The 23,155-nt window shown below is 37.9% G+C and overlaps 3 protein-coding genes across 3 annotated transcripts in view; all 3 read left to right on the top strand.

The window, feature by feature from the left end:
* LOC109841108 (glycerophosphodiester phosphodiesterase GDPDL6-like) overlaps positions 1-9,387 on the top strand; it is a 16,010-nt gene extending 6,623 nt beyond the window's left edge. Inside the window, exons 7-9 of the mRNA XM_020409976.1 lie at positions 803-942; positions 2,695-3,178; positions 8,891-9,387. Of these exons, the coding sequence (XP_020265565.1) occupies positions 803-942; positions 2,695-3,178; positions 8,891-9,201 (935 nt within the window). The 3' untranslated portion in view covers positions 9,202-9,387. The remainder of the gene's footprint in view (positions 1-802; positions 943-2,694; positions 3,179-8,890) is intronic.
* On the top strand, positions 9,845-12,521 carry LOC109841109 (stress enhanced protein 1, chloroplastic). Its single transcript, XM_020409977.1, has 4 exons — positions 9,845-9,971; positions 10,052-10,168; positions 11,191-11,369; positions 12,205-12,521. The coding sequence occupies exons 1-4, from the start codon at positions 9,926-9,928 to the stop codon at positions 12,307-12,309; spliced, it is 447 nt and encodes a 148-aa protein (XP_020265566.1). The 5' UTR covers positions 9,845-9,925; the 3' UTR covers positions 12,310-12,521.
* LOC109841110 (sodium/proton antiporter 2-like) overlaps positions 16,317-23,155 on the top strand; it is an 8,265-nt gene continuing 1,426 nt past the window's right edge. The window contains exons 1-10 of the mRNA XM_020409978.1: positions 16,317-16,612; positions 16,688-16,870; positions 16,960-17,088; positions 18,253-18,429; positions 18,900-19,006; positions 20,768-20,888; positions 21,100-21,161; positions 21,262-21,556; positions 21,944-21,956; positions 23,153-23,155. The exon at positions 23,153-23,155 is cut by the window's right edge and continues 284 nt beyond it. Of these exons, the coding sequence (XP_020265567.1) occupies positions 16,373-16,612; positions 16,688-16,870; positions 16,960-17,088; positions 18,253-18,429; positions 18,900-19,006; positions 20,768-20,888; positions 21,100-21,161; positions 21,262-21,556; positions 21,944-21,956; positions 23,153-23,155 (1,330 nt within the window). The 5' untranslated portion in view covers positions 16,317-16,372. The remainder of the gene's footprint in view (positions 16,613-16,687; positions 16,871-16,959; positions 17,089-18,252; positions 18,430-18,899; positions 19,007-20,767; positions 20,889-21,099; positions 21,162-21,261; positions 21,557-21,943; positions 21,957-23,152) is intronic.

Here is a 23,155-nt window from a genome sequence, read left to right on the forward strand (position 1 = left end):
TGAATGTGGTTTTTGAGCACTCTTAGCAAGGGGTCTGGATTCTCTACAATTTTGGTTGTAGAGAAAGCGTACAATTAGCTATGTAGATTAATACTATTAGTGTATCTTAGTGGGCCCCACAATTGAATGTTTTTTATATGATTTAAATAATTAATATCATTCATGGGGTCCGCTTAGTGAAAAGATTTAATTGGTGAGTTGTTGAGTTTCTCTACAATTGAGGATGTGGAGGTTCTCTACCCCTTAGCCAGTCCCATGCTATGATAACTAACTCAATAGGACTAACATTTGGTTTAAGTTTTTTTGTATTATTATATTTAAGTTTATTTATTATAAAATTCTGCTAGAGGATATGTTATGCACGGTTTTGTCAATAGGATCCAATTGAGGTTGACACAAGTTAGAGTATCTGTAGTGCTATATATGTTGACTAAAATTTCTGCGTTCCATCTTGAAGTCAGAAGCTGATATTTAGTTTTGGAAATCTGGTTTTTCCAACTAACACTTACATTTTTTATTTGTACTTTAGACATAAAGAGAAAATAAAACTGATATTGTAGAACTAATTTTCTTATCGTCAACTATCATATTGAGTTGAAATTTGCTTTTAGTAGAGTAGTTTCTGCACACAACAATAGTAAACATTCTCAACTAGCATTCTTTTCTTCATGAATATGCATACTTTGAGGAATTGATTTGTTTCTTGCTCATGATCTTCAATTATAAATTAGGCAACAAAGCTATCCCACATTAAATGGCTTATTCATATATTTTTTTCCTTTCTTGTCCCTTCCTTTTCCAGCGCAACTGACTAGCCCCTTCTATCAAGCTGGACTTTTAAGAAATCCTGCAGCAAAAAATCAAGGCAAGTTGATGACTCTGGATGACTTTCTGGAGTTTGCTAAGAAGAGCACTCTACAAGGTATCTTAATCAGGATACAGGTAAGAATGTCACTACAACTTGTGTCTTATTCTTGTGCAACTATTGCAGTATATTATTTTTACAATTTATGGTTACAATAGTTTATATTAGTGTAAGTTCTGAAACTAAAGGATTTACAAAGGGTCACCTTCTCCTTAACCAACATTACGTGCTAGGTTGGCTAGGTAACTGAATGTGATAGTCAGATGTTGGGTCGTCACTTTAGAATTATGTGTTTTATCATCGTGTTGTTCTAGTGCAAGGGGCTGTTGAAATTGCAGATACTTCCCCTGCACTCTAGGGTATACTCACTTAGTAGTTATTACCCTAGTCAAGGTGATGACATTACTTTTCCGTTAGCTTTAAAACGTTTGCAGGAGGCATGTGATAGGCAGAGTCCGATATTTGCAAGGACATTCTCACATGTTTTCCACGCCAGTAAAATCTAGTAAAAAAGCCGAATTGTCTGCATGACCAGTGTGTATATTTGTAATAGGATAGAATTGAGGTCATAAGTAACTAAAACTTCATAATGTAGGGGTGCGCATCTGCAATTAATCCTAAACTGTAATAGGTTCAAGTTGTAATGTCTTTAAATATTGTAAGTTTGTCCACATCAGGTCCACCAATTTCACCTGAATTCCTCTTGAATTTTCTGTTGTCGGTGCTGGGGTGGGTAGGGTGCATTCTTATTGGATACATGTCAGATATGGGAATTCAATGAAGCACGTCTATACATGCTGGATGGGCTGTCATAAAACTTTCATCATGTTGCACATCAAGTCCAAATGTGAAAGTCAATGAAGCACATGTATACATGCTTGACAAACACCAGTCTATTGCAAGCACATGATTCTAGCACATCCTCTCGTTAATTTTAATTAGTCAACAAATGTTGAAATAGACCAACATATAGTTGAAACATATGGATTCAGATTTGCGGGGCACGTTGATCCTTATGTTGAGCACTTGGCATCTCCTTTAACAGAAAATTGTAAAATTTTAGACTGTCGCATCTCATTAAAAATGATTGGTAGACAAATAACATAAATAATGCAACAGTCCTACTGCATAAAAGAAAGATACATTTTCTGAACTTGGAAGGCACATGCTTGCGGCATCCTATGTATGATATTCTGTTGTTTATTTCATATGCGTTGTGATCGTAAATCTTATAGATGGTAAATCATTATCGTCTTACATGCTGATGGCCATGTATAACTATTTTGAGAAGTCAAATTCACTTTGAGGCTATACAACAAGAATATAAAAAACCTGAATCAAAGTTCATGGGGCCCACTATCCTCAATATTATCTGCAGTTTAAACATAGCCTTTAACAAGCTTATGTTTGTTTGAACTGTGGATATTGTTTCACTATTTCAGTTTCTTATGCACCAGAATTTCTTGATTGAAGTCTTGCTATCTTTTAAAATGTGTTATGCTTAAACTTGGCACTCAGACGACTGGAGCAAACCCACTCTATATTTTCTTTTTTCAACATCAGATTTGTCACATATCTGTTAAGGCCTTGATGATTATATTTGTGCATATCTTTGGGCTCTATGTATACGTCGCATTTGCAAGAAAAAAATATTCTCCAATAGAAAATATTATGATGTTCGAAGCTGAGAATCCAGACTGCAGAAATATCGAATTGCTATACTTGGATGAACAGAACCATTCAAAATCACCAGCGTTTTTTTTAAATTGGAAAGAGTTGAACCACCCATAATGAAGCTAACCCCTTTTTTTTGTTCTTATAACATGCAGAATGCTGCTTTCCTTGCATCTCAGAAGGGTCTTGGTATAGTTGATGCAGTCTCCTCGGCCTTGACTAAAGCCACTTATGACAAAGTGGCCAATCAGCAAGTATTTATCCAGTCTGATGACACCTCAGTTCTCTCTGTATTCAAGACCTCTCCCAGCTACAAGCGAGTCCTTTTTATCGAAGAGACAATAAGTGATGTTCCGAAGCCTTCTGCGGATGAGATCAAGAAGTTCGCAGACTCAGTTACCATCACAAGATCTTCCATTTTTAAGTTCACAGACTCCTTCCTCTCTACTACCTACAATGTGGTGAAAGAAATGCATGCAGCCAACATCTCTGTTTATGTGGAAGTACTGAGGAATGAATTCATGGCGGTGGCATTTGATTTCTTCTCTGATCCTATGGAGGAACTTGCAAGTTTTATCGCTAGTCAGGGGGTGGATGGAGTTATCACAGAATTCCCAAAAACTGCTAACGCCTACCTGAGTAAGCATTATGCATCATCTATATTTAATATATAAAAAGTTGAAGAGATCAATCATTTGCTATTAGGAACAGATGCTATGTGATTTTTGCATACACTTAAGAGATAATGAAAGTCCTATGTACTTTAGGAAAAAACAATTGCTTTAATCTTTAAGATTAATAACCTTGATAAGATTTGAATAATCACACAAAAAGCTGAGTACATTAATTTGAGAACATAAATAAAGAAGCCACAAGTCTCTGAATCGAAATATCATGCCCAAATTAAAATTTGTGGTACAATCTTACTATTGCCATCACCATGACTAGTATCATCAGTGTTACCATTATTGTTGGCTATTTATCCGTGCCGTTTTTTTATCTAAGAATTCAGTTCCCAAGTATTATCTTTTATGGGCAGTTTGATGTTGACCGATAGTACAAAAAGTTGTGTCAATAGCAGTATAGCAGATTATGTAATGATTATGTAGCAATGCTGAACACAATTTTTTTTATTCTCACATGACTCCGCTTTTTGTCAACACAAAAGGCGATAAAATTGCTCTCAACGGTCCCAGGCGAGAGCCTTCTTAAGGTATTCTAAGTAGGGGTGCTAAACGGTTCGGATATATCCGAACCGACCGCAACCATATCCGATAATGATGCGGATATGGTAGCCAAAATCTGAAACTGATCGAATACGGTTTCGGTTTCGGATATGATTTTCCCTTTTTACTCAGATACGGTTCTGGATACAGTAATCGGGTTTAACTAGCGGATATGGTTCGGATATCCGGATATTGATTTTAAGAAAAAATATGAATAACAATATAATGCAAACTTGCCAAGATTTGAACCTTGGCCACTTGTTCAATGTTTAGATTAGATAAGTGATTCTATCTGTATGTACTATCTTATTCTGTGGTTGTACATTTTTTGTCATATCCGATATATGTCTGAATCATATATGTTTCTTAAATATCCAATTTGTATATGTGATCATAACTTTATTTGATTCTCTAATATCCGAACCGTATCTATTTCCGTTTAGCGCAGATATGGTCTTGACTTTTTCTAACCGACGCATATTTGTATCCATATTTGTTTTTAGAAAGCGGATATGGATATGATAAGTGTCATATCCGAACCATATCCGGACCGAATGCACCCCTAATTCTAAGCATTGTAGTTGAGAATGAGGTCAGCCTACGTGAATCATATTCTTCCATTCAATTCTGTTTAGGGGTAAACACTGTTATATCATTCTTAGTTGATTCCATCCAAGTTCTCTTAAGCCTATCTCCAGGCCTCCTTGTTCCATTAATTATAATCTCCACACCTCTTCTAACTTGGTGAGTTGTGGCTTTTGTTGTATGGTGGCGAACCATCTCAATGGGCTCTCCAAGCACTCATTTCTCATCATATATCTTAGAGTCGTAGTATACATCCACAAGTCCATTGTGACCTCATTTTTGTGCTCGTTGTGTCTTTAAAAAGAGTGTCAGCTGTCAGCCACAACATGTGTGCGTGTATGTGTGCACACAACAAAGGAGAGGGAGGAAATAAAGAAAGGGCGTTGTTAGGGGTTTGCAGGATGGGTAGGAAAGCTTATAATGCTACTCAAGTTAGCTCATGATGCAGTATTGTACCTAAAACTATTTAGAAGGATCAATATGCTATTCTTCTTCATTCTTGTTAGGGTTAATTGCTGATAGGCCCATGTAGTTTTATTCTTGCTCCCCGAGTGAAAAACTCTTTTGCCCTCTGGAGGTCTATTTGTCAAAAATAGTTTCCTCTTTCTCTGAGGGTGTAGGAGTCAACAAAATCATGGGTCTATCTGCAAGAAAGCAGCAATAGAACTACAGGGGTTCTCTATTTGCGATTAACCCTTCTCCTTAATTCATTCTCTCTTGAAATTCTTCTTCGAGTGTCAATGCAACAGACATTAACATGTCAATCTATATTGTTCAGGGAGTCCATGTGCTGATCCAAACTCCAAACCCTACTCCATCTTCCCAGTCCAAGCTGGAGATCTCCTATCGTTGGTCCCATCGGGTGCCCTAAGTCCAGCTGAAGCCCCTGCAGCCGTCCTAGAATCTGCCAGCATCGCGGACCCACCTCATCAGGTTCAGCTTCGGGGCCCAATGCCAATTCCAGCGGCCAGCCACGAGCGAACCAGCCACGAGCGGAAGTTCTGGGTGTTCTTTATCTCTTCATGGCAGTGCTCAGTTTGGTGTACTATAATGTCTAGTGATACGTACGTGTTGATATCCTTAATCGGTTTCGTTTGTTGTGAATGTTCTTGTTGTTTATGGTAAATTTGTCGGTTGGGTGCTGAGTGTGAGTGGTGTATTAGATGGTTGTTGCTGGGTTACACACTGTGATTGTCTTTTATTTTGCTAGTAGCGTTACGCATGTGATTCATGTTTTCACCGTATTAGCCCCAACGAAATTAAGTTTGAAGGAAAGCAGGAGATGAATTCCTGTCCATCTCTTTTTATTTTCTTCCTTCTGTAAAATGTGACTAATAGAGTGGGCCTCAAAATATGTAACGTTTGTGAGAAGCTACCTCGTGCTTACTGTCTACAAGCGCGCGCGCAGATATAAAATGGCGGCGGTTCGTTTTGCAAATTGACAGCAGAACTTACCCTTGGCCTTTCAGTTGAAGTTATGTATTTCATTTTGTATAACCTTACAATAGTAATATAAATAATTGTATTTAACAGGAATAGCAATAATAATAAGATAACAGCAACAACAACAGTACTCACTTTGAGGCTATACAACAAGAATATAAAAAACCTGAATCAAAGTTCATGGGGCCCACTATCCTCAATATTATCTGCAGTTTAAACATAGCCTTTAACAAGCTTATGTTTGTTTGAACTGTGGATATTGTTTCACTATTTCAGTTTCTTATGCACCAGAATTTCTTGATTGAAGTCTTGCTATCTTTTAAAATGTGTTATGCTTAAACTTGGCACTCAGACGACTGGAGCAAACCCACTCTATATTTTCTTTTTTCAACATCAGATTTGTCACATATCTGTTAAGGCCTTGATGATTATATTTGTGCATATCTTTGGGCTCTATGTATACGTCGCATTTGCAAGAAAAAAATATTCTCCAATAGAAAATATTATGATGTTCGAAGCTGAGAATCCAGACTGCAGAAATATCGAATTGCTATACTTGGATGAACAGAACCATTCAAAATCACCAGCGTTTTTTTTAAATTGGAAAGAGTTGAACCACCCATAATGAAGCTAACCCCTTTTTTTTGTTCTTATAACATGCAGAATGCTGCTTTCCTTGCATCTCAGAAGGGTCTTGGTATAGTTGATGCAGTCTCCTCGGCCTTGACTAAAGCCACTTATGACAAAGTGGCCAATCAGCAAGTATTTATCCAGTCTGATGACACCTCAGTTCTCTCTGTATTCAAGACCTCTCCCAGCTACAAGCGAGTCCTTTTTATCGAAGAGACAATAAGTGATGTTCCGAAGCCTTCTGCGGATGAGATCAAGAAGTTCGCAGACTCAGTTACCATCACAAGATCTTCCATTTTTAAGTTCACAGACTCCTTCCTCTCTACTACCTACAATGTGGTGAAAGAAATGCATGCAGCCAACATCTCTGTTTATGTGGAAGTACTGAGGAATGAATTCATGGCGGTGGCATTTGATTTCTTCTCTGATCCTATGGAGGAACTTGCAAGTTTTATCGCTAGTCAGGGGGTGGATGGAGTTATCACAGAATTCCCAAAAACTGCTAACGCCTACCTGAGTAAGCATTATGCATCATCTATATTTAATATATAAAAAGTTGAAGAGATCAATCATTTGCTATTAGGAACAGATGCTATGTGATTTTTGCATACACTTAAGAGATAATGAAAGTCCTATGTACTTTAGGAAAAAACAATTGCTTTAATCTTTAAGATTAATAACCTTGATAAGATTTGAATAATCACACAAAAAGCTGAGTACATTAATTTGAGAACATAAATAAAGAAGCCACAAGTCTCTGAATCGAAATATCATGCCCAAATTAAAATTTGTGGTACAATCTTACTATTGCCATCACCATGACTAGTATCATCAGTGTTACCATTATTGTTGGCTATTTATCCGTGCCGTTTTTTTATCTAAGAATTCAGTTCCCAAGTATTATCTTTTATGGGCAGTTTGATGTTGACCGATAGTACAAAAAGTTGTGTCAATAGCAGTATAGCAGATTATGTAATGATTATGTAGCAATGCTGAACACAATTTTTTTTATTCTCACATGACTCCGCTTTTTGTCAACACAAAAGGCGATAAAATTGCTCTCAACGGTCCCAGGCGAGAGCCTTCTTAAGGTATTCTAAGTAGGGGTGCTAAACGGTTCGGATATATCCGAACCGACCGCAACCATATCCGATAATGATGCGGATATGGTAGCCAAAATCTGAAACTGATCGAATACGGTTTCGGTTTCGGATATGATTTTCCCTTTTTACTCAGATACGGTTCTGGATACAGTAATCGGGTTTAACTAGCGGATATGGTTCGGATATCCGGATATTGATTTTAAGAAAAAATATGAATAACAATATAATGCAAACTTGCCAAGATTTGAACCTTGGCCACTTGTTCAATGTTTAGATTAGATAAGTGATTCTATCTGTATGTACTATCTTATTCTGTGGTTGTACATTTTTTGTCATATCCGATATATGTCTGAATCATATATGTTTCTTAAATATCCAATTTGTATATGTGATCATAACTTTATTTGATTCTCTAATATCCGAACCGTATCTATTTCCGTTTAGCGCAGATATGGTCTTGACTTTTTCTAACCGACGCATATTTGTATCCATATTTGTTTTTAGAAAGCGGATATGGATATGATAAGTGTCATATCCGAACCATATCCGGACCGAATGCACCCCTAATTCTAAGCATTGTAGTTGAGAATGAGGTCAGCCTACGTGAATCATATTCTTCCATTCAATTCTGTTTAGGGGTAAACACTGTTATATCATTCTTAGTTGATTCCATCCAAGTTCTCTTAAGCCTATCTCCAGGCCTCCTTGTTCCATTAATTATAATCTCCACACCTCTTCTAACTTGGTGAGTTGTGGCTTTTGTTGTATGGTGGCGAACCATCTCAATGGGCTCTCCAAGCACTCATTTCTCATCATATATCTTAGAGTCGTAGTATACATCCACAAGTCCATTGTGACCTCATTTTTGTGCTCGTTGTGTCTTTAAAAAGAGTGTCAGCTGTCAGCCACAACATGTGTGCGTGTATGTGTGCACACAACAAAGGAGAGGGAGGAAATAAAGAAAGGGCGTTGTTAGGGGTTTGCAGGATGGGTAGGAAAGCTTATAATGCTACTCAAGTTAGCTCATGATGCAGTATTGTACCTAAAACTATTTAGAAGGATCAATATGCTATTCTTCTTCATTCTTGTTAGGGTTAATTGCTGATAGGCCCATGTAGTTTTATTCTTGCTCCCCGAGTGAAAAACTCTTTTGCCCTCTGGAGGTCTATTTGTCAAAAATAGTTTCCTCTTTCTCTGAGGGTGTAGGAGTCAACAAAATCATGGGTCTATCTGCAAGAAAGCAGCAATAGAACTACAGGGGTTCTCTATTTGCGATTAACCCTTCTCCTTAATTCATTCTCTCTTGAAATTCTTCTTCGAGTGTCAATGCAACAGACATTAACATGTCAATCTATATTGTTCAGGGAGTCCATGTGCTGATCCAAACTCCAAACCCTACTCCATCTTCCCAGTCCAAGCTGGAGATCTCCTATCGTTGGTCCCATCGGGTGCCCTAAGTCCAGCTGAAGCCCCTGCAGCCGTCCTAGAATCTGCCAGCATCGCGGACCCACCACCACCACTGCCACCTGTCAGTGCCAGCTCATCATCAGGTTCAGCTTCGGGGCCCAATGCCAATTCCAGCGGCCAGCCACGAGCGAACCAGCCACGAGCGGAAGTTCTGGGTGTTCTTTATCTCTTCATGGCAGTGCTCAGTTTGGTGTACTATAATGTCTAGTGATACGTACGTGTTGATATCCTTAATCGGTTTCGTTTGTTGTGAATGTTCTTGTTGTTTATGGTAAATTTGTCGGTTGGGTGCTGAGTGTGAGTGGTGTATTAGATGGTTGTTGCTGGGTTACACACTGTGATTGTCTTTTATTTTGCTAGTAGCGTTACGCATGTGATTCATGTTTTCACCGTATTAGCCCCAACGAAATTAAGTTTGAAGGAAAGCAGGAGATGAATTCCTGTCCATCTCTTTTTATTTTCTTCCTTCTGTAAAATGTGACTAATAGAGTGGGCCTCAAAATATGTAACGTTTGTGAGAAGCTACCTCGTGCTTACTGTCTACAAGCGCGCGCGCAGATATAAAATGGCGGCGGTTCGTTTTGCAAATTGACAGCAGAACTTACCCTTGGCCTTTCAGTTGAAGTTATGTATTTCATTTTGTATAACCTTACAATAGTAATATAAATAATTGTATTTAACAGGAATAGCAATAATAATAAGATAACAGCAACAACAACAGTACAGAGTTAGACGTTAAAACAAAATAATGTCCAGATTACACCTTGATAAAGTTAAAATTTGTAATAATAATAAGTTTCTTGACTCCCAAAATTACAAATGTCGAGAGGAAATGTGTGGGCAACCGAAACAAGGGATAAGATAATATATCTACAGCCGAAGAAAGACCCAGAAAAGGAAACAGCAGCTCCTCTCACTCTTCTTCATCGCCAATGGCTCAAGCCTGCCTCTCTCCTTCTCCCTGCTTCTCTCTCTTGAGTACCTCTCTCTCCCTCTCCCCTCCCTCTCTCTAAAAAATGCAATTTGCTGATTTATATTTGTAATTTTTGTTTGTACAGATGCTTCAGCTGCAAAATCGACAGGCCCTTGCGCTCTTCTACAGCTACCCAACTCTTCTTCTCCTTCAAGAGTCTGCTCGGGGCTTGCTTCCCCCTTCAAGAATGGCTCTTCTCTTGGTAAAAGCTTTTCTCCTTTCTCTTCTCGTCTTTTTTGCATTGCTGGTCCTCTGTTGGGTTATCATGCAAATTTGGCTTGTTTGTTTGGTGAATTAGCTAGCAGAAGCGGTTGCCTTCGTCTAATCAAACTATTGGGTTGCAATTTAGTACAAACTGTATGCTTGCTGCTTGCCCAAATCAGAACTCGATTCCGTCTATGTTGTTCGAAAAGAAAATTATGTTACGGTTGTATTAGGTCCAAATAAATCGAAAAAGAAAGAAAGAAAGAACAACAAAACAAAATTGTATTGGGAAAGGAGTGGAAAGAGGGTAACAAACTTAAATTGGATTCGAGTTAATACTTTAAAAGAATTACCTTCTTGGGTTAATTCGGTCCGCCGGTGGGTGGTTTCCTGTTGATGTTGAGGTCCACTCACAAGCAAGTTACATTTGTGAGCTCATTATGCCCAATGAAATTGTCCGTACATTTATTTTTCTAGATAAGTATCGTTTGATGCAATTACGTTAATGACTCAAGGACCCAAATAGAGGACCCAAGGCATGGGACAGGACCCAAGGCATGGGACAGGTGAGGTGTCACCACCCGGTTGCATGATGCACTGTTCATGAACAGTGCATGAACAGTATATCATGCAACCGGATGGTGACACCTCACCTGTCCCATGCCTTGGGTCCCCTATTTGGGTCCCTGTAGCAACACTCAATTGAAGAATAGAACTAAATAAGTAAATCGACTAAAATGGCAGGCTCCCATATTCTGGTGTAAATACGAATGGAAATTGGCAAGCCCGTTGTTGAGTTTCATCATTTTGACAAGAAATAATGATAATTATAAAATGTGACTAGAATATTGACACTTATTTGGTACTCTCTTGTATAAAACCTTATTTGGTACTCTCTTGTATAAAACTTGATCACACTATTTCTTTGGTGTTCTGCTAATTACGTGAAAAGCCGCAAAATCTTCAGTAAGCGTAATACTGCTTTAGATCATAACATCCTGGCTGTGGATATATCTGCAGTCATTTGGACTGCTGGCAGGAAAAGAAAATTGCAAACTAATGGGAGGTCAGTTTCCATAAGATGTGAGCAAGGTGCAAAACAAAGTAGTGGTTTGGGTATCTGGCTTGGACGTCTAGCAATGGTTGGATTTGCAACAGCAATCACCGTCGAAGTAGCAACAGGGAAGGGACTTTTGGAGGTACGTTTATAAGATGGTTTTATTTATCTATTTCTAATTTGTGTTGGTGATAAATTAGGATATGTTTGTTCCTCGTGGAGGCTGTATGGCTACTTAATATCCATTGTTATCTGTTGCAACTTTTTCAGTAAATTTTAGTGCTTTTAGGTGCTTTTAACTAGTTTTATTTGCACGGATCCAACAAATCTGCCTGATTCAAGCTGTAAAATGGTAAAAGTCAACTATTTGCTATATCTCCCTCTTCAGCTCGCTGAGATAGGAAGATCTTCGTTCCCTGAATTTCCTGTTAAGGTCCTATATTCATCATTTGTGTGGATAGCGACATAGGGCTTGCAAAGAAGCCAACATATAGGAAGGAGATTCACAATTACATCAGCTGTTTATGTATTTAAAAAATTCCATGGAAATACAACTAATGTTTTGCTGTTTCACTTATGTTGTGCCTAGGATATCAACTTCTTTCCCCCTTCTAGAACGCCTGTTATTGCTCTTAAAGCATATGTAGATGTTTGATCCCTCATCGTGCGAGCTTAAAATGCCTGAGAAACAAAGTTTCTATTCCTACTTCTGACTTTTGTGTTCATGTATAGGTTTCCTCATGACGTTGCCATAGTATGAACAATTACCCACTCAAAATTTATATAACGGTTCAGGCAATTAATTGATGTTTTCCTATTAGTCAGCCACATTTTGATCAGGGAGAAGGGTAGTGACCGTGACGTAGGAAGATACTACAGTTTTATGCGTTCCATATTTTGTATGAGAAAGTATCACTTTTACCTTATTAAACCTGAAGTTCTGAAAATCTGATGATTAATTTTTATTCGTTTTGCAGAATTTCGGTTTTGTTACACCCATACCAACACTAGCATTGGTTGTTACAGCACTCGTTGGAGTCCTGACAGCATTCTTTATATTCCAATCTGCATCTCAAGACTAATTGATCTCCAAGCCGATACATTTTCAAGCTCAGGATATAGATCTTGACTCCTTTTGTTTTCTTTTTTAACGTTTATGTATCTGCTTGAAAACAGAAATTCTATGTAAACAATATGACTTATATGTAGCTTGTTTGTGCTAAAATGTAAGGTTTGTTCAAGCACAATTTGTCACCGAGGAAATGAAGAAGAGTAGTATGTTTTATTTTCGCCAGGAACGAGTTGTCCAATTCCAATGAAGAGTAATTCAAGTAATGAGCTCCCAATTGTGACGTGTAGTGAAGCATCCGGGCCAGTTTTCAACGAAGAAAACAAGAAAACAAAAGTGAGGACAAGTAATAATGGTTTCCCTAAGAGGCACCCCATGGGTACGCATTAGGAGATGAGAAAGAGAGAAATGAATAGCAAGTATATCTCTCTGATTTACACTAATTTCTCTCATTATCTCTCCTATTTGTATCGTTCTCATCTGCTAATGGGCACCTATTAGAAAAATCCAAATGAAAATAAGAATGAAAAGGCAATGGTGTTAGATTAGGGGAAATTGCTTCTAGCGCCCCAAATTTCCTTAGAAGTATTCCACCCTCTCCCAAGACTTTTTCAACGCTCCCAAAATCCCCAAAAGTAAACACATAATTCCGTGAGCCTCCAAAACACAAAACCCAATAGTTTAAAACATGTGAAGACCATAATATCACTTCTCTCTCTCTTTTTTCATGATGTTACTGTGATGATTTGAAATGTGTTTTGGGAAAAATTCTAGTTCCCTCCAAATTTTTTCAACGGCATTGACATCGGCGATGAAACTTTCCCGACGTTCGTTCATGAGGCGTTCATGAGGCGAAGAAAACTCCATCATAAAGACGGTGATGACGAGTTGCGTCGCCAACCCCCTTAAGTTTACATATTGTTGTAATTTTTTTTTAAATCGATGACTTGAGATTAAATTAGAGTATGTAAATTTATACATTCTTATTATTTCACTGTAATAAGTTTATTGTTTAAGCCTATGAGTTGGTGGTGAAGAAATGTTACGTGTTGGTTTTGAAGGTTACATATTGATTGTGAATGTCACACGTTGGTTGTGAATGTTACGGATTGGTTGCGAAGGATATGCGTTGGTTGTGAAGGTTACATGTTAGTTGTGAAGGATACGTGTTGGTTGTAAAGGTTAAGGGTTAATTGTTAATGTTACGGGTTGGTTGTTAAGGATAAGTGTTGGTTGTGAATGTTATGCGTTGGTTGTGAATGATACGGGTTTGTTGTTAAGGTTATGTGTTGGTTGTTAAGGATAAGCGTTGGTTATGAATGTTACGCGTTAGTTATGAAATTAACCTTCACAACCAACTCCTTACCGAGGTTGGTTGTGAAGGTTTTACGGGTTGGTTGTGAACGTTACAAGTTGCTTAGTAAGGTTACGCGTTGGTTGTGAAGGTTACGGGTTGATCTTATTAAGGTTACACGTTGGTTGTGAAGGTTACGGGTTGGTTGTGAAGGTTATGGGTTGATTGTTAATGTTACACACTGGTTGTGAAGGTTACACGTTGGTTGTGAAGGATACAGGTTGGTTGTTAAGGTTACGGGTTGGTTGTTAAAGATAAGCGTTGGTTGTGAAGGTTACGCATTGGTTGTGAAGTTAACATTCACAACTAACTCCTTACCGAGGTTGATTGTGAATGTTTTACGGGTTGGTTTTGAAGGCTACGGGTCTTGTGAAGGTTACGGGTTGGTTGTGAATGTTACGGGTTGATTGTTAATGTTACGCGTTCGTTGTGAGGGTTACGCGTTAGTTGTTAATGTTACAGGTTGGTTGTTAAGGTTAACTTCATAACTAACGCTTATCCTTAATAACCAACACTTATCCTTAATAACCAACGTGTAACCTTAACAACCAACTAGTAACCTTCACAATCAACCTGTAACCTTAACAACCAACGCGTAACTTTCAGAACCAACGCGTAATCTTAACAATCAACCTGTAACCTTCTCCATTAATATACATTGTGAACTTTACTTTCTTTCACATAACTATCATCTCTACAAACTCTCTTGGTACTCCTCTCAGTCTCCTTCTCTGAGTAATAAACAATAGCTGGAGAACCAAATCCACTCCTAGAACTCGTAGGAATCGAAGGAGAGGACCCATTCGAGCTCGAAGGAACACAACTAGATGCTCTCTAAATCAATTCGTCTAATATGAATGGATGTTCTCAAGATCAAGCAACTTAAGAGCTTCTCTCTTTTACTCTTTACTCTGAAAGTAAACCAAATTCTTTTGCATCTCTTGGAGAACAAAGAAGAGCTCCTCAGGGATCTCAATACATTTCCTTTGCTTTGAAATTGACTCCATTTTTGCTAGCTCCTTCTTCTCTATGCTTTTAACTACTTTCATAGCTGCTTCAACCTCAACAATACTTGGCCTTGGTAGAAGAGACCTATGGAGGTTTATGATCTCTTCAATAACTCCATTAACTGATTGCAAAAAAGGACTCATTTTTCTTCAAAGTTAGAGAAACCCAGATGGAAAAAGATCACTAGAGGACTTATAAAGAGAAACCCACATAAAAAATGAGATAATATCAACCCAACCTCCTCCACCGCCCTATGCGCCGCCGCCCTGAGCTCTTTCTCCTTGATCCTCATTTCCTCGTACTCCTCCCCTCCCCCATTACTCACTCCCCCATCACTCTCTTCAAAGCCCCGGCGATCTCCTCCGGCGCTCACGAATCGTCTGCGACTCCATGGCCACGGCACCCTCGATCTCGAACTCCTCACCGTTGGAGCTCTGGAGGACGACCGTCTTCTTCGAATCGTTGGCGGCCGTCATCGGGGAAAGTGACGGAGGAAACCCTTTCAAATCATCACAGATAATAAAAAGACAGAGGAAGAAAGAATTGATATTATGGTCTTCACATATTTAAAACTCTTTAGTTTTGTGTTTTTGGGCTCAGAGAATTATGTGTTTACTTTTTGGGGTTTTAGGAACGTTGAAAAAGTATTGGGAATGGACGGAATATTTGCAAGGAAATTGAGGGCCGGAAGAAATTTCCCCTTTTTATTGGCCGGCTGGTTTTATTCCCTGTTGATTGATGAGTGCAGTGCCTGAAAACCACAGGCGCAGCTACAACAAATACGGAAGGGAAACCTCAAGCACTCAAGTTGTAATGTATGCAATAATAAAAAGAGAATATTAAGCGGACCACATCAGCAGCATCACAAACGGCTGCTATTTATTTTCCAAAGAAGAAAAAAAGGGGAAAAGAAAAGTTAAGCGATGAACTCCAATAGGAACCTATTCCCTTTGGAAATTAGTGCAATAAGATGTACACATTGAAGTAGTTCGGTTTAAGAGAGTATAGGTCGTGTATCTGTGACAAGGAAACGTCAAGGTCAAAACATTTCTTTTAAAAAAAATTAAATAGTTTTATTTGGTAAATTAAAAGGATGGCACCGTTTGTATTTCATTTAGAAGTAGAGATCCTATCAGATCCGTCTTTATGAGATAAGAATGGTGTGAGCCATAATTTCAACTAATCCTCTAAACCTTTAAATAGCATAGATCACCCAATTCTATAGAAAATAGAATTCGAACAAAATCCCGGCCCTACTCCTACTTACCCTAGAAAAAATAAGCATGTAAGAATTAAGGAAGATGGTACTGGCACACTTTGTGCCACACCCTCTCTCTCAGCCACAGTGCACGGGGTCCACACATAGGATTTAATCCTATGTGTGGGCCCCGTGCACAAAAATCCTATGTGTAGGCCCCGTGCACTATGGCTGAGAGAGAGGTTGTGGCATAAGATGGGTGTGCCTGTAGTGCCACCCAAGAATTAAATATGCACATGAGTTTATCCTGCAATTAGCACAAAAATATAGGAAAATGAATTCAAGGCCGACTCCGTTGTGACTTCGTAATGGTCGTCAAAGGACCGGGCCCCACAAAAACCGTATCTTCTCACGCCTCCTTGTTCTCATCCCTCTCTCTCTCACGAGCCTCCCCTCTCTGTTTTTTTTTTTTTTTTTTTTTTTTTCCCTCAAAATTTCTCTCTTCGTCCTCCAAAAATGGCTCTCTCTTCTTCTTCCTACTTAACGATCGGAACCCTAATTTCCCCTCGATCCCCTCTCTTCTCAGCGTCCAAACCCCGTGCGCTAACCCTAAAGCTTCTCCCCCCTCTCTCCTCCGAATTCAAACGCCCATGGCGGAGCTCCATCATCATCACGAAAGCAGAAGAGAAAGCCAAGAACTCTCCAATCTCCTCCTCTCTTCAGTCCGAAACCGACTCCGATGGGAGAGATTGCAAGGTAACTTCAAATTCGCTAGCAAAGATTCCATCTTTTTCCACTAATTGTTGAGCTGGGGGTGGTTGTTGTCATTAGGAGATAATGGATGGTTCTGGAAATGGAAATTGTGATCCTTTGTGCTCGGTCGATGACGTCAGCTCGCAGGATTTTGAGGAGAGTTATCAGCCGAAGACTGATTTGCTTAAAGCGATTGTTGTTCTTGTTTCGGCTTTGGCTGGGACAGTTGCCATTAATCACTCTTGGGTTGCTGCTAACCAGGTTTTTTTTTTGGGGGGGGGGTTGATGTTATTTTTGGAAAAGGTGCTGCTTTGGAGAAATTCATGGTGATTGTTGTGATAATGCTGCAGGATGTGGCCATGGCGTTGGTGTTTGCATTGGGATATGCTGGAATAATTTTTGAGGAGTCGTTGGCGTTTAATAAGAGTGGGGTTGGGTTGCTGATGGCTGTTTGCTTGTGGATTATTAGAAGCATTGGGGTGCGTATCATTTTTTATTTTTCTCTATATCTAAGTGCGAACTGATTGAATTATAAAGTTAACCTTTACCTCTTGATTTTTGCTGTTTGCGTGGTTATAATCTAACATGCAGGATCCTTATATGCTTCATTATGTGCTTATTATTTGTCTAATTGTCTTTCCTCCGCTATGTTTGGTGTTTTGTGTGTCTGATATGCTTTACCTGAGGTTAGCTTTATTTGAAGTTTAACTGATTATCATTTTCACTTGATACCCACAAATGCTTAAAATAATCTGTGGTGGCAATGTAGGGGCTGAAGAGGAGCTAGATGTGGATAGAACTATATTTATGTTAAACCTAGGTGGTGGACATCATTCTATGTCAAATTTAAATCTTGAGGCAATTGGAAAAGAGTATTATGCATGAAATGCGTCAGCTTTGTTATTTGATAAATCATGTTCAATCAAAACAAGCTTGACTACAATGCTCCATGGAAGATTTGAAGAAGAAAAAAATGTGAAGGGACATCGACACGGCGTCAACAATGTAGTCATGTTAAACTTCTAGTAGTAAAACCATGGGTAAATCAAGGTTCTTACCATGACTCCTAATAGTTTGGTAAGAGGAAACCTACGCATACTTCGTGCAGGTTAAGCTTGTAGAATCAAGAATCAACCTTTTGAAATTTTCTTAGAATTGATTTTCTACAAAGGATTATGTTCCACTCGACATCAATGACATACACTGGGCTAAGTTGAACAAATTCCTAAACTTATTAAAACCTATTCAACAATTTAAACGCTTGTATCTTTCTCTGCATTCCTTCACTTTAAAAGGTTATTAAGTCATGAATATTTTCTTGGTGTGTGTGGGTTGTGGTAGGAGGAATGGATTTGCGCGTGTGTGTGCGTGCGCGCGTGTGTGAGTGGTGGTGGGAGGACCTATTTAGTGTGTGTGTGTGTGTGTGTGTGTGTGTGTGTGTATTGTGTTGCATTTCACTTTAGGTGTGTGTGTGTGTGTGTGTATTGTGTTGCATTTCACTTTAGGAACTATTTTGTTGTAAAACGCCTTCAGATATAACAGACCGATTATTGACTTTGTTATTTCCATTATCTGTCATTAAGGCATAAATGTTTTATGGTATATTTACTTGCATTTGACAATCTATCTCATGACTGATGTAGGCTCCTTCAACAGATATAGCTGTTACAGAGTTAAGCCGAGCATCTGGTGAAGTCAGTGAAATAGTTTTTTTCTTGCTTGGTGCTATGACAATAGTGGAAATTGTTGACGCGCATCAGGGATTTAAGCTGGTTACTGACAACATCACCACTCGGAAGCCTCGAGTTCTACTTTGGGTGGTATGTAGCGTTCTCTTTTCATTTTCATGAACCAACGACATGTATACAAATTCTTTTCATTTTTTATGAGATGCTCATTTCTGAAATATAATTGTTTATCTTCCACCTGGTTACTGTCTGAGGGACTGGGAGCATGTCAATTTCTTGTATTTTACTTAACAAAAAGTATCAATAAATGCTAATTATTGTCTATGTTACTGGTATACTGGTCGTGAAGAATCTGCTTAACTTATTATAGGATGAACTTACAATCAGTTGATGATACATTTTGTTAATGATTCTTAGAATACATTATATTTTGCTTCAAATCTTACTTGACCTTTTTTGACTAAAATCTTGACTAATTATGCTTCTTGAGTAAGATGAAAACATAAATAATCTTCATGCACCATGTAGATCATGTCTATTTAATTGACATACAACTTTTTGCCACATGATGTTCTAACAGGTGCATATATTGAATTTCTCAGGTTGGTTTTGTCACCTTCTTCCTAAGTTCAGTCCTTGATAATCTAACATCAACAATTGTCATGGTCTCCTTGTTGCGAAAACTAGTGCCTGCATCAGAATACAGAAAGTATGCAATCCTGTGCTTGTTTTCTTTTTTCTTTTTTTTAAAAGGTTGATGGTCTTCATGATTCAACTTTGGTGATCGATGTGAATCATGTACATTCTTCTACAATGAAGAAGAAGAAGAAGAAGAAGAAACATGTGATTCATATTCACATGATTCAGCGTCCTATATGCATTATTAGATTGTCACTCTTGAAAAGGTAGTTGTTATAATATCAAAATATATCCACCAAAATTTGGAATTATTGTGTAATGGAAGACTTTAAGATGGTACCAAAAGTTCAAATCCAGGCTGCAGAAGAAGATTAAAAAGATATCACTATCTAGAGACAGGTCTCAGCTCATAAAAAAGGGATTTTATGAATACAAATATATATCCATTATTTACTGCACCTCAGTCTTGGAGCTTCAGTTGTTCTGTGATAAGAACTGTAAGAATATCATTCAAAAGAAATTTGTGCCATACCTATGATGACCTGTTTATGTAGTTCCTCTGTAGTTATGTACACTTCCTGATCAAAATTAAGATTCAACTTGAGTATTGGTCAAAGTTTTCTTTAAAAAACTTCGAGTTCAAATAAATCTACACTTTTTACAATCGACCTTTTAAGTTGGACTAGAGAGGTAGGTGGAAGTTCTATAAAGTATCAGTTTCAAGATTTATGAGTGTGCTGATTATTTGGTAAATCATGAAATATAGTGTGCTGCCCTCCATGCAGTTGAAGTAATCCTTTCTGTTATGGCACAAAAGAAACTAGCCTGGACGGATTGAACTTAACTATGAGTCAATCGATCAACATAATTTTTTTCTAAATGGATAGAAGACACAATCATATAATGCACCTTCTATCCATGCATAAAAATTATTTTCATAATCATAAAAAATAAAGTGTTGCTCTAGTTTCGGATTAAAAGTTTCCAGGCATATGATTGTATCATCATTTCGCTCATCAAACATGAGGCATTAGCATCATGGTGAATGTTATGGAGCATCCACTAGGATGCTCCATAATTAAGATTCCTCTGTAGTTATGTACATTTCCTGATCAAAATTAAGATTCAACTTGAGTATTGGTCAAAGTTTTCTTTAAAAACTTCGAGTTCAAATAAATCTACACTTTTTACAATCGACCTTTTAAGTTGGACTAGAGAGGTAGGTGGAAGTTCTATAAACTATCAGTTTCAAGATTTATGAGTGTGCTGATTTTTTGGTAAATCATGAAATGTAGTGTGCTGCCCTCCATGCAGTTGAAGTAATCCTTTCTGTTATGGCGCAAAAGAAACTAGCCTGGGCGGATTGAACTTAACTATGAGTCAATTGATCAACATATTTTTTTTCTAAATGGATAGAAGACGCAATCATATAATGCACCTTCTATCCATACATAAAAATTATTTTCATAATCATAAAAAATAAAGTGTTGCACTAGTTTCGGATTAAAAGTTTCCAGGCATATGATTGTATCATCATTTCGCTCATCAAACATGAGGCATTAGCATCATGGTGAATGTTATGGAGTATCCACTAGGATCGTCCTCCACGATTTGGCTAACTGTTAGGTTTCTGGAGCACGTCTCCAATTTTCTTATCTATATTGTCATGTGTAGAGATATACAGATTGCTATTTCCATAGTGATCTATATATGTCCATGGCTGCTGTCAATTACTGGATAATGATAGTTAGCAACCAAAAGATATTTACTTGTGCACGATCTCTTTGAATCCCATAAAGTATGTTTCACTCATTGAAATCTAATCTGATAGGTTGTTAGGTGCTGTTGTTGTAATAGCAGCAAATGCTGGTGGTGCATGGACACCTATTGGTGATGTTACAACGACAATGTTGTGGATTCATGGCCAGATTTCCACGCTGGAGACGATTAAGGTATCTGCTTGGCACTTCATAATGCATATTATTTTACCATTTCTTTATACCCTTCTTTCTCTATTGCTTTTTTTGTTTTTTAAATTATCTACAATTTATTTTCCAGCTTTTTTCGTCTTTTATTTTTGGTTAAACTCTGATATGCGTTGGATTAAATTGGTTTGTTTTAATGCCTGAAATAGATCTTGTCTGATTTTGTATTTGTTGGCAGGGTTTGTTTATCCCTTCAGCCATTTCTTTGGCTGTCCCACTGGCTCTTATGTCTCTCACTAGGTAAGTGAAAGTGACAGTGTGACACACAGCCGTTTTATTCTCATCCAGGGTTAACCTAAAAGCAATAATACCTAACAGTTTGATTTTTCTTGTCACATAGTGAAGTTGATGGGGAAGGTCAAAATTCTTCTAGTGTGCTGGCATCGGAGCAAATGGCTCCTCGAGGACAACTTGTTTTTGTTGTTGGTCTAGGTGCTCTACTGTTTGTTCCTGTGTTCAAAGGTGTTACAGGTCTCCCTCCTTATATGGGTATGCTTCTTGGGCTTGGGGTGCTTTGGATTTTAACAGATGCAATTCATTATGGAGAGTCGGGAAGGCAAAGGTTAAAAGTACCGCAAGCTTTATCTCGTATTGATACTCAAGGAATTCTATTCTTCCTTGGTATCCTGTTATCAGTAAGCAGGTATGTATGAGTATTTTTCCAACCATGCATCTACAATAATGGTGCGTCATATGTTTATCTGTGTTGAGAAAAAAAAATTAATTGAATTTGATTTGTTGGCCGAACCATCAATTTTGGTTCGTGAATAATGTATGCCCATACATAAGAGTGGTGAAGGGATGACTCATGCAGCCACTAGCATTATGGTTAATGAGTGCCTATGTTGTTGAAGCTAGATGGTTGTGCTACTCTAAATATGAAAAACACATTGAATACCTGTCATTTCTATTTGACTTACTTTAAATCAGTACTACCACTTGATAGAGTGTGATTTGGGATGTAGGTCATAATCATGTGGGAATTTTGTGCTACTTCTTTGCTTGCTAGTTAGACAGTATAGACGTCTATTGAAGGTGTATGATCTCAATGGACAGTCTCAAGCTCAAGTTGTAATCCTGTATTGAGCTCAAATCGACCAGTGCAAGATTTATTCTGCAATGTAGGTACAGTTTCTTTAGGAATTATGTTTCCCATTGTAATAGCCCTCAGGCCAAGTAATGCATGCCAAAATGGATGACACAATTGCATGTAATACATGCAGCATTTTAATTGTCTTCTTTGCAATTGGATGAATAGTGTAGTTCATAATACAATTGCAAGCTTGCAGTAAAAATTTTTGATGCAATATGCAAAATTTTGAAGTTCTTACATATAAGTGTCTGCAGGACTAGTAAGAAATTACATGCCAAATACCTAGTTGACTGTTGGATGTTGAAAACAATGGAATCATGAGGAGGTACATATTGGCATGTCCTCATTTGCTAACAATAACACTTGAACCTCTAACTTCCCAGAATCCTCCCCAACGCTATCTAAGGCCTTGGGGGCAAATGCAACATGCTTCTTTCTTACTTTTTTTCCTTATGACGATGGAAAGAATACTAGCTTCAGAAATTTTTCTTCTTGAGAATTGTTTATCTCAAGGGATTTGTGTAGAGAATCAACCATAACTAAAGTTTGCAAGGAGGCGTACTATCCAATAACACAATGCGTTATGTCCACTTTGTTCCTTTAATAACTTGTAGTTATCTTGTGTCACTTCTTTCTGGTTTATCTACTGGTTAAAAGTCTATTGTCTTTAAATCCTATAGCATACTGTTTAAGGCATATGTTGCAACATTTTAGCTGGTTGGTGCAAAAAGGCATGAAGATGTTCATCTCTTTTAAATATCATTGCTTATTCAATTAGCACAAAGAAGTGACTATTGTTCATGTACGTTATTGCATCTACCTTTTACTGAAAACATTGAAGCATATTAATTGGCATGTCCATTTTCTCTTCTTCTATAAACCTAACAGTTTAAAGTATGCCTTCCTTCATCTAGACATTTTCATCTCCTATCCTTATTTTCAAGTTTATACTTAAAAAATATAAATACCTGAAAATAATCTGTATGGTAAATGCATTGTACTTATATAGCCCGTGTAATGGATGACATAAAAACTTGCATAAATGTCTGACTCAGAAATAGTACATCACTATGTTTAAACTATGATTCCTCAGACAATTTCTTGGTGAAGATTTTTTTTTTTCATTTGCTTTTTCTAGCCT

The sequence above is a fragment of the Asparagus officinalis genome, chromosome 5 (genome assembly GCF_001876935.1).
Source record: "Asparagus officinalis chromosome 5, Aspof.V1, whole genome shotgun sequence".
Taxonomy (NCBI): domain Eukaryota; kingdom Viridiplantae; phylum Streptophyta; class Magnoliopsida; order Asparagales; family Asparagaceae; genus Asparagus; species Asparagus officinalis.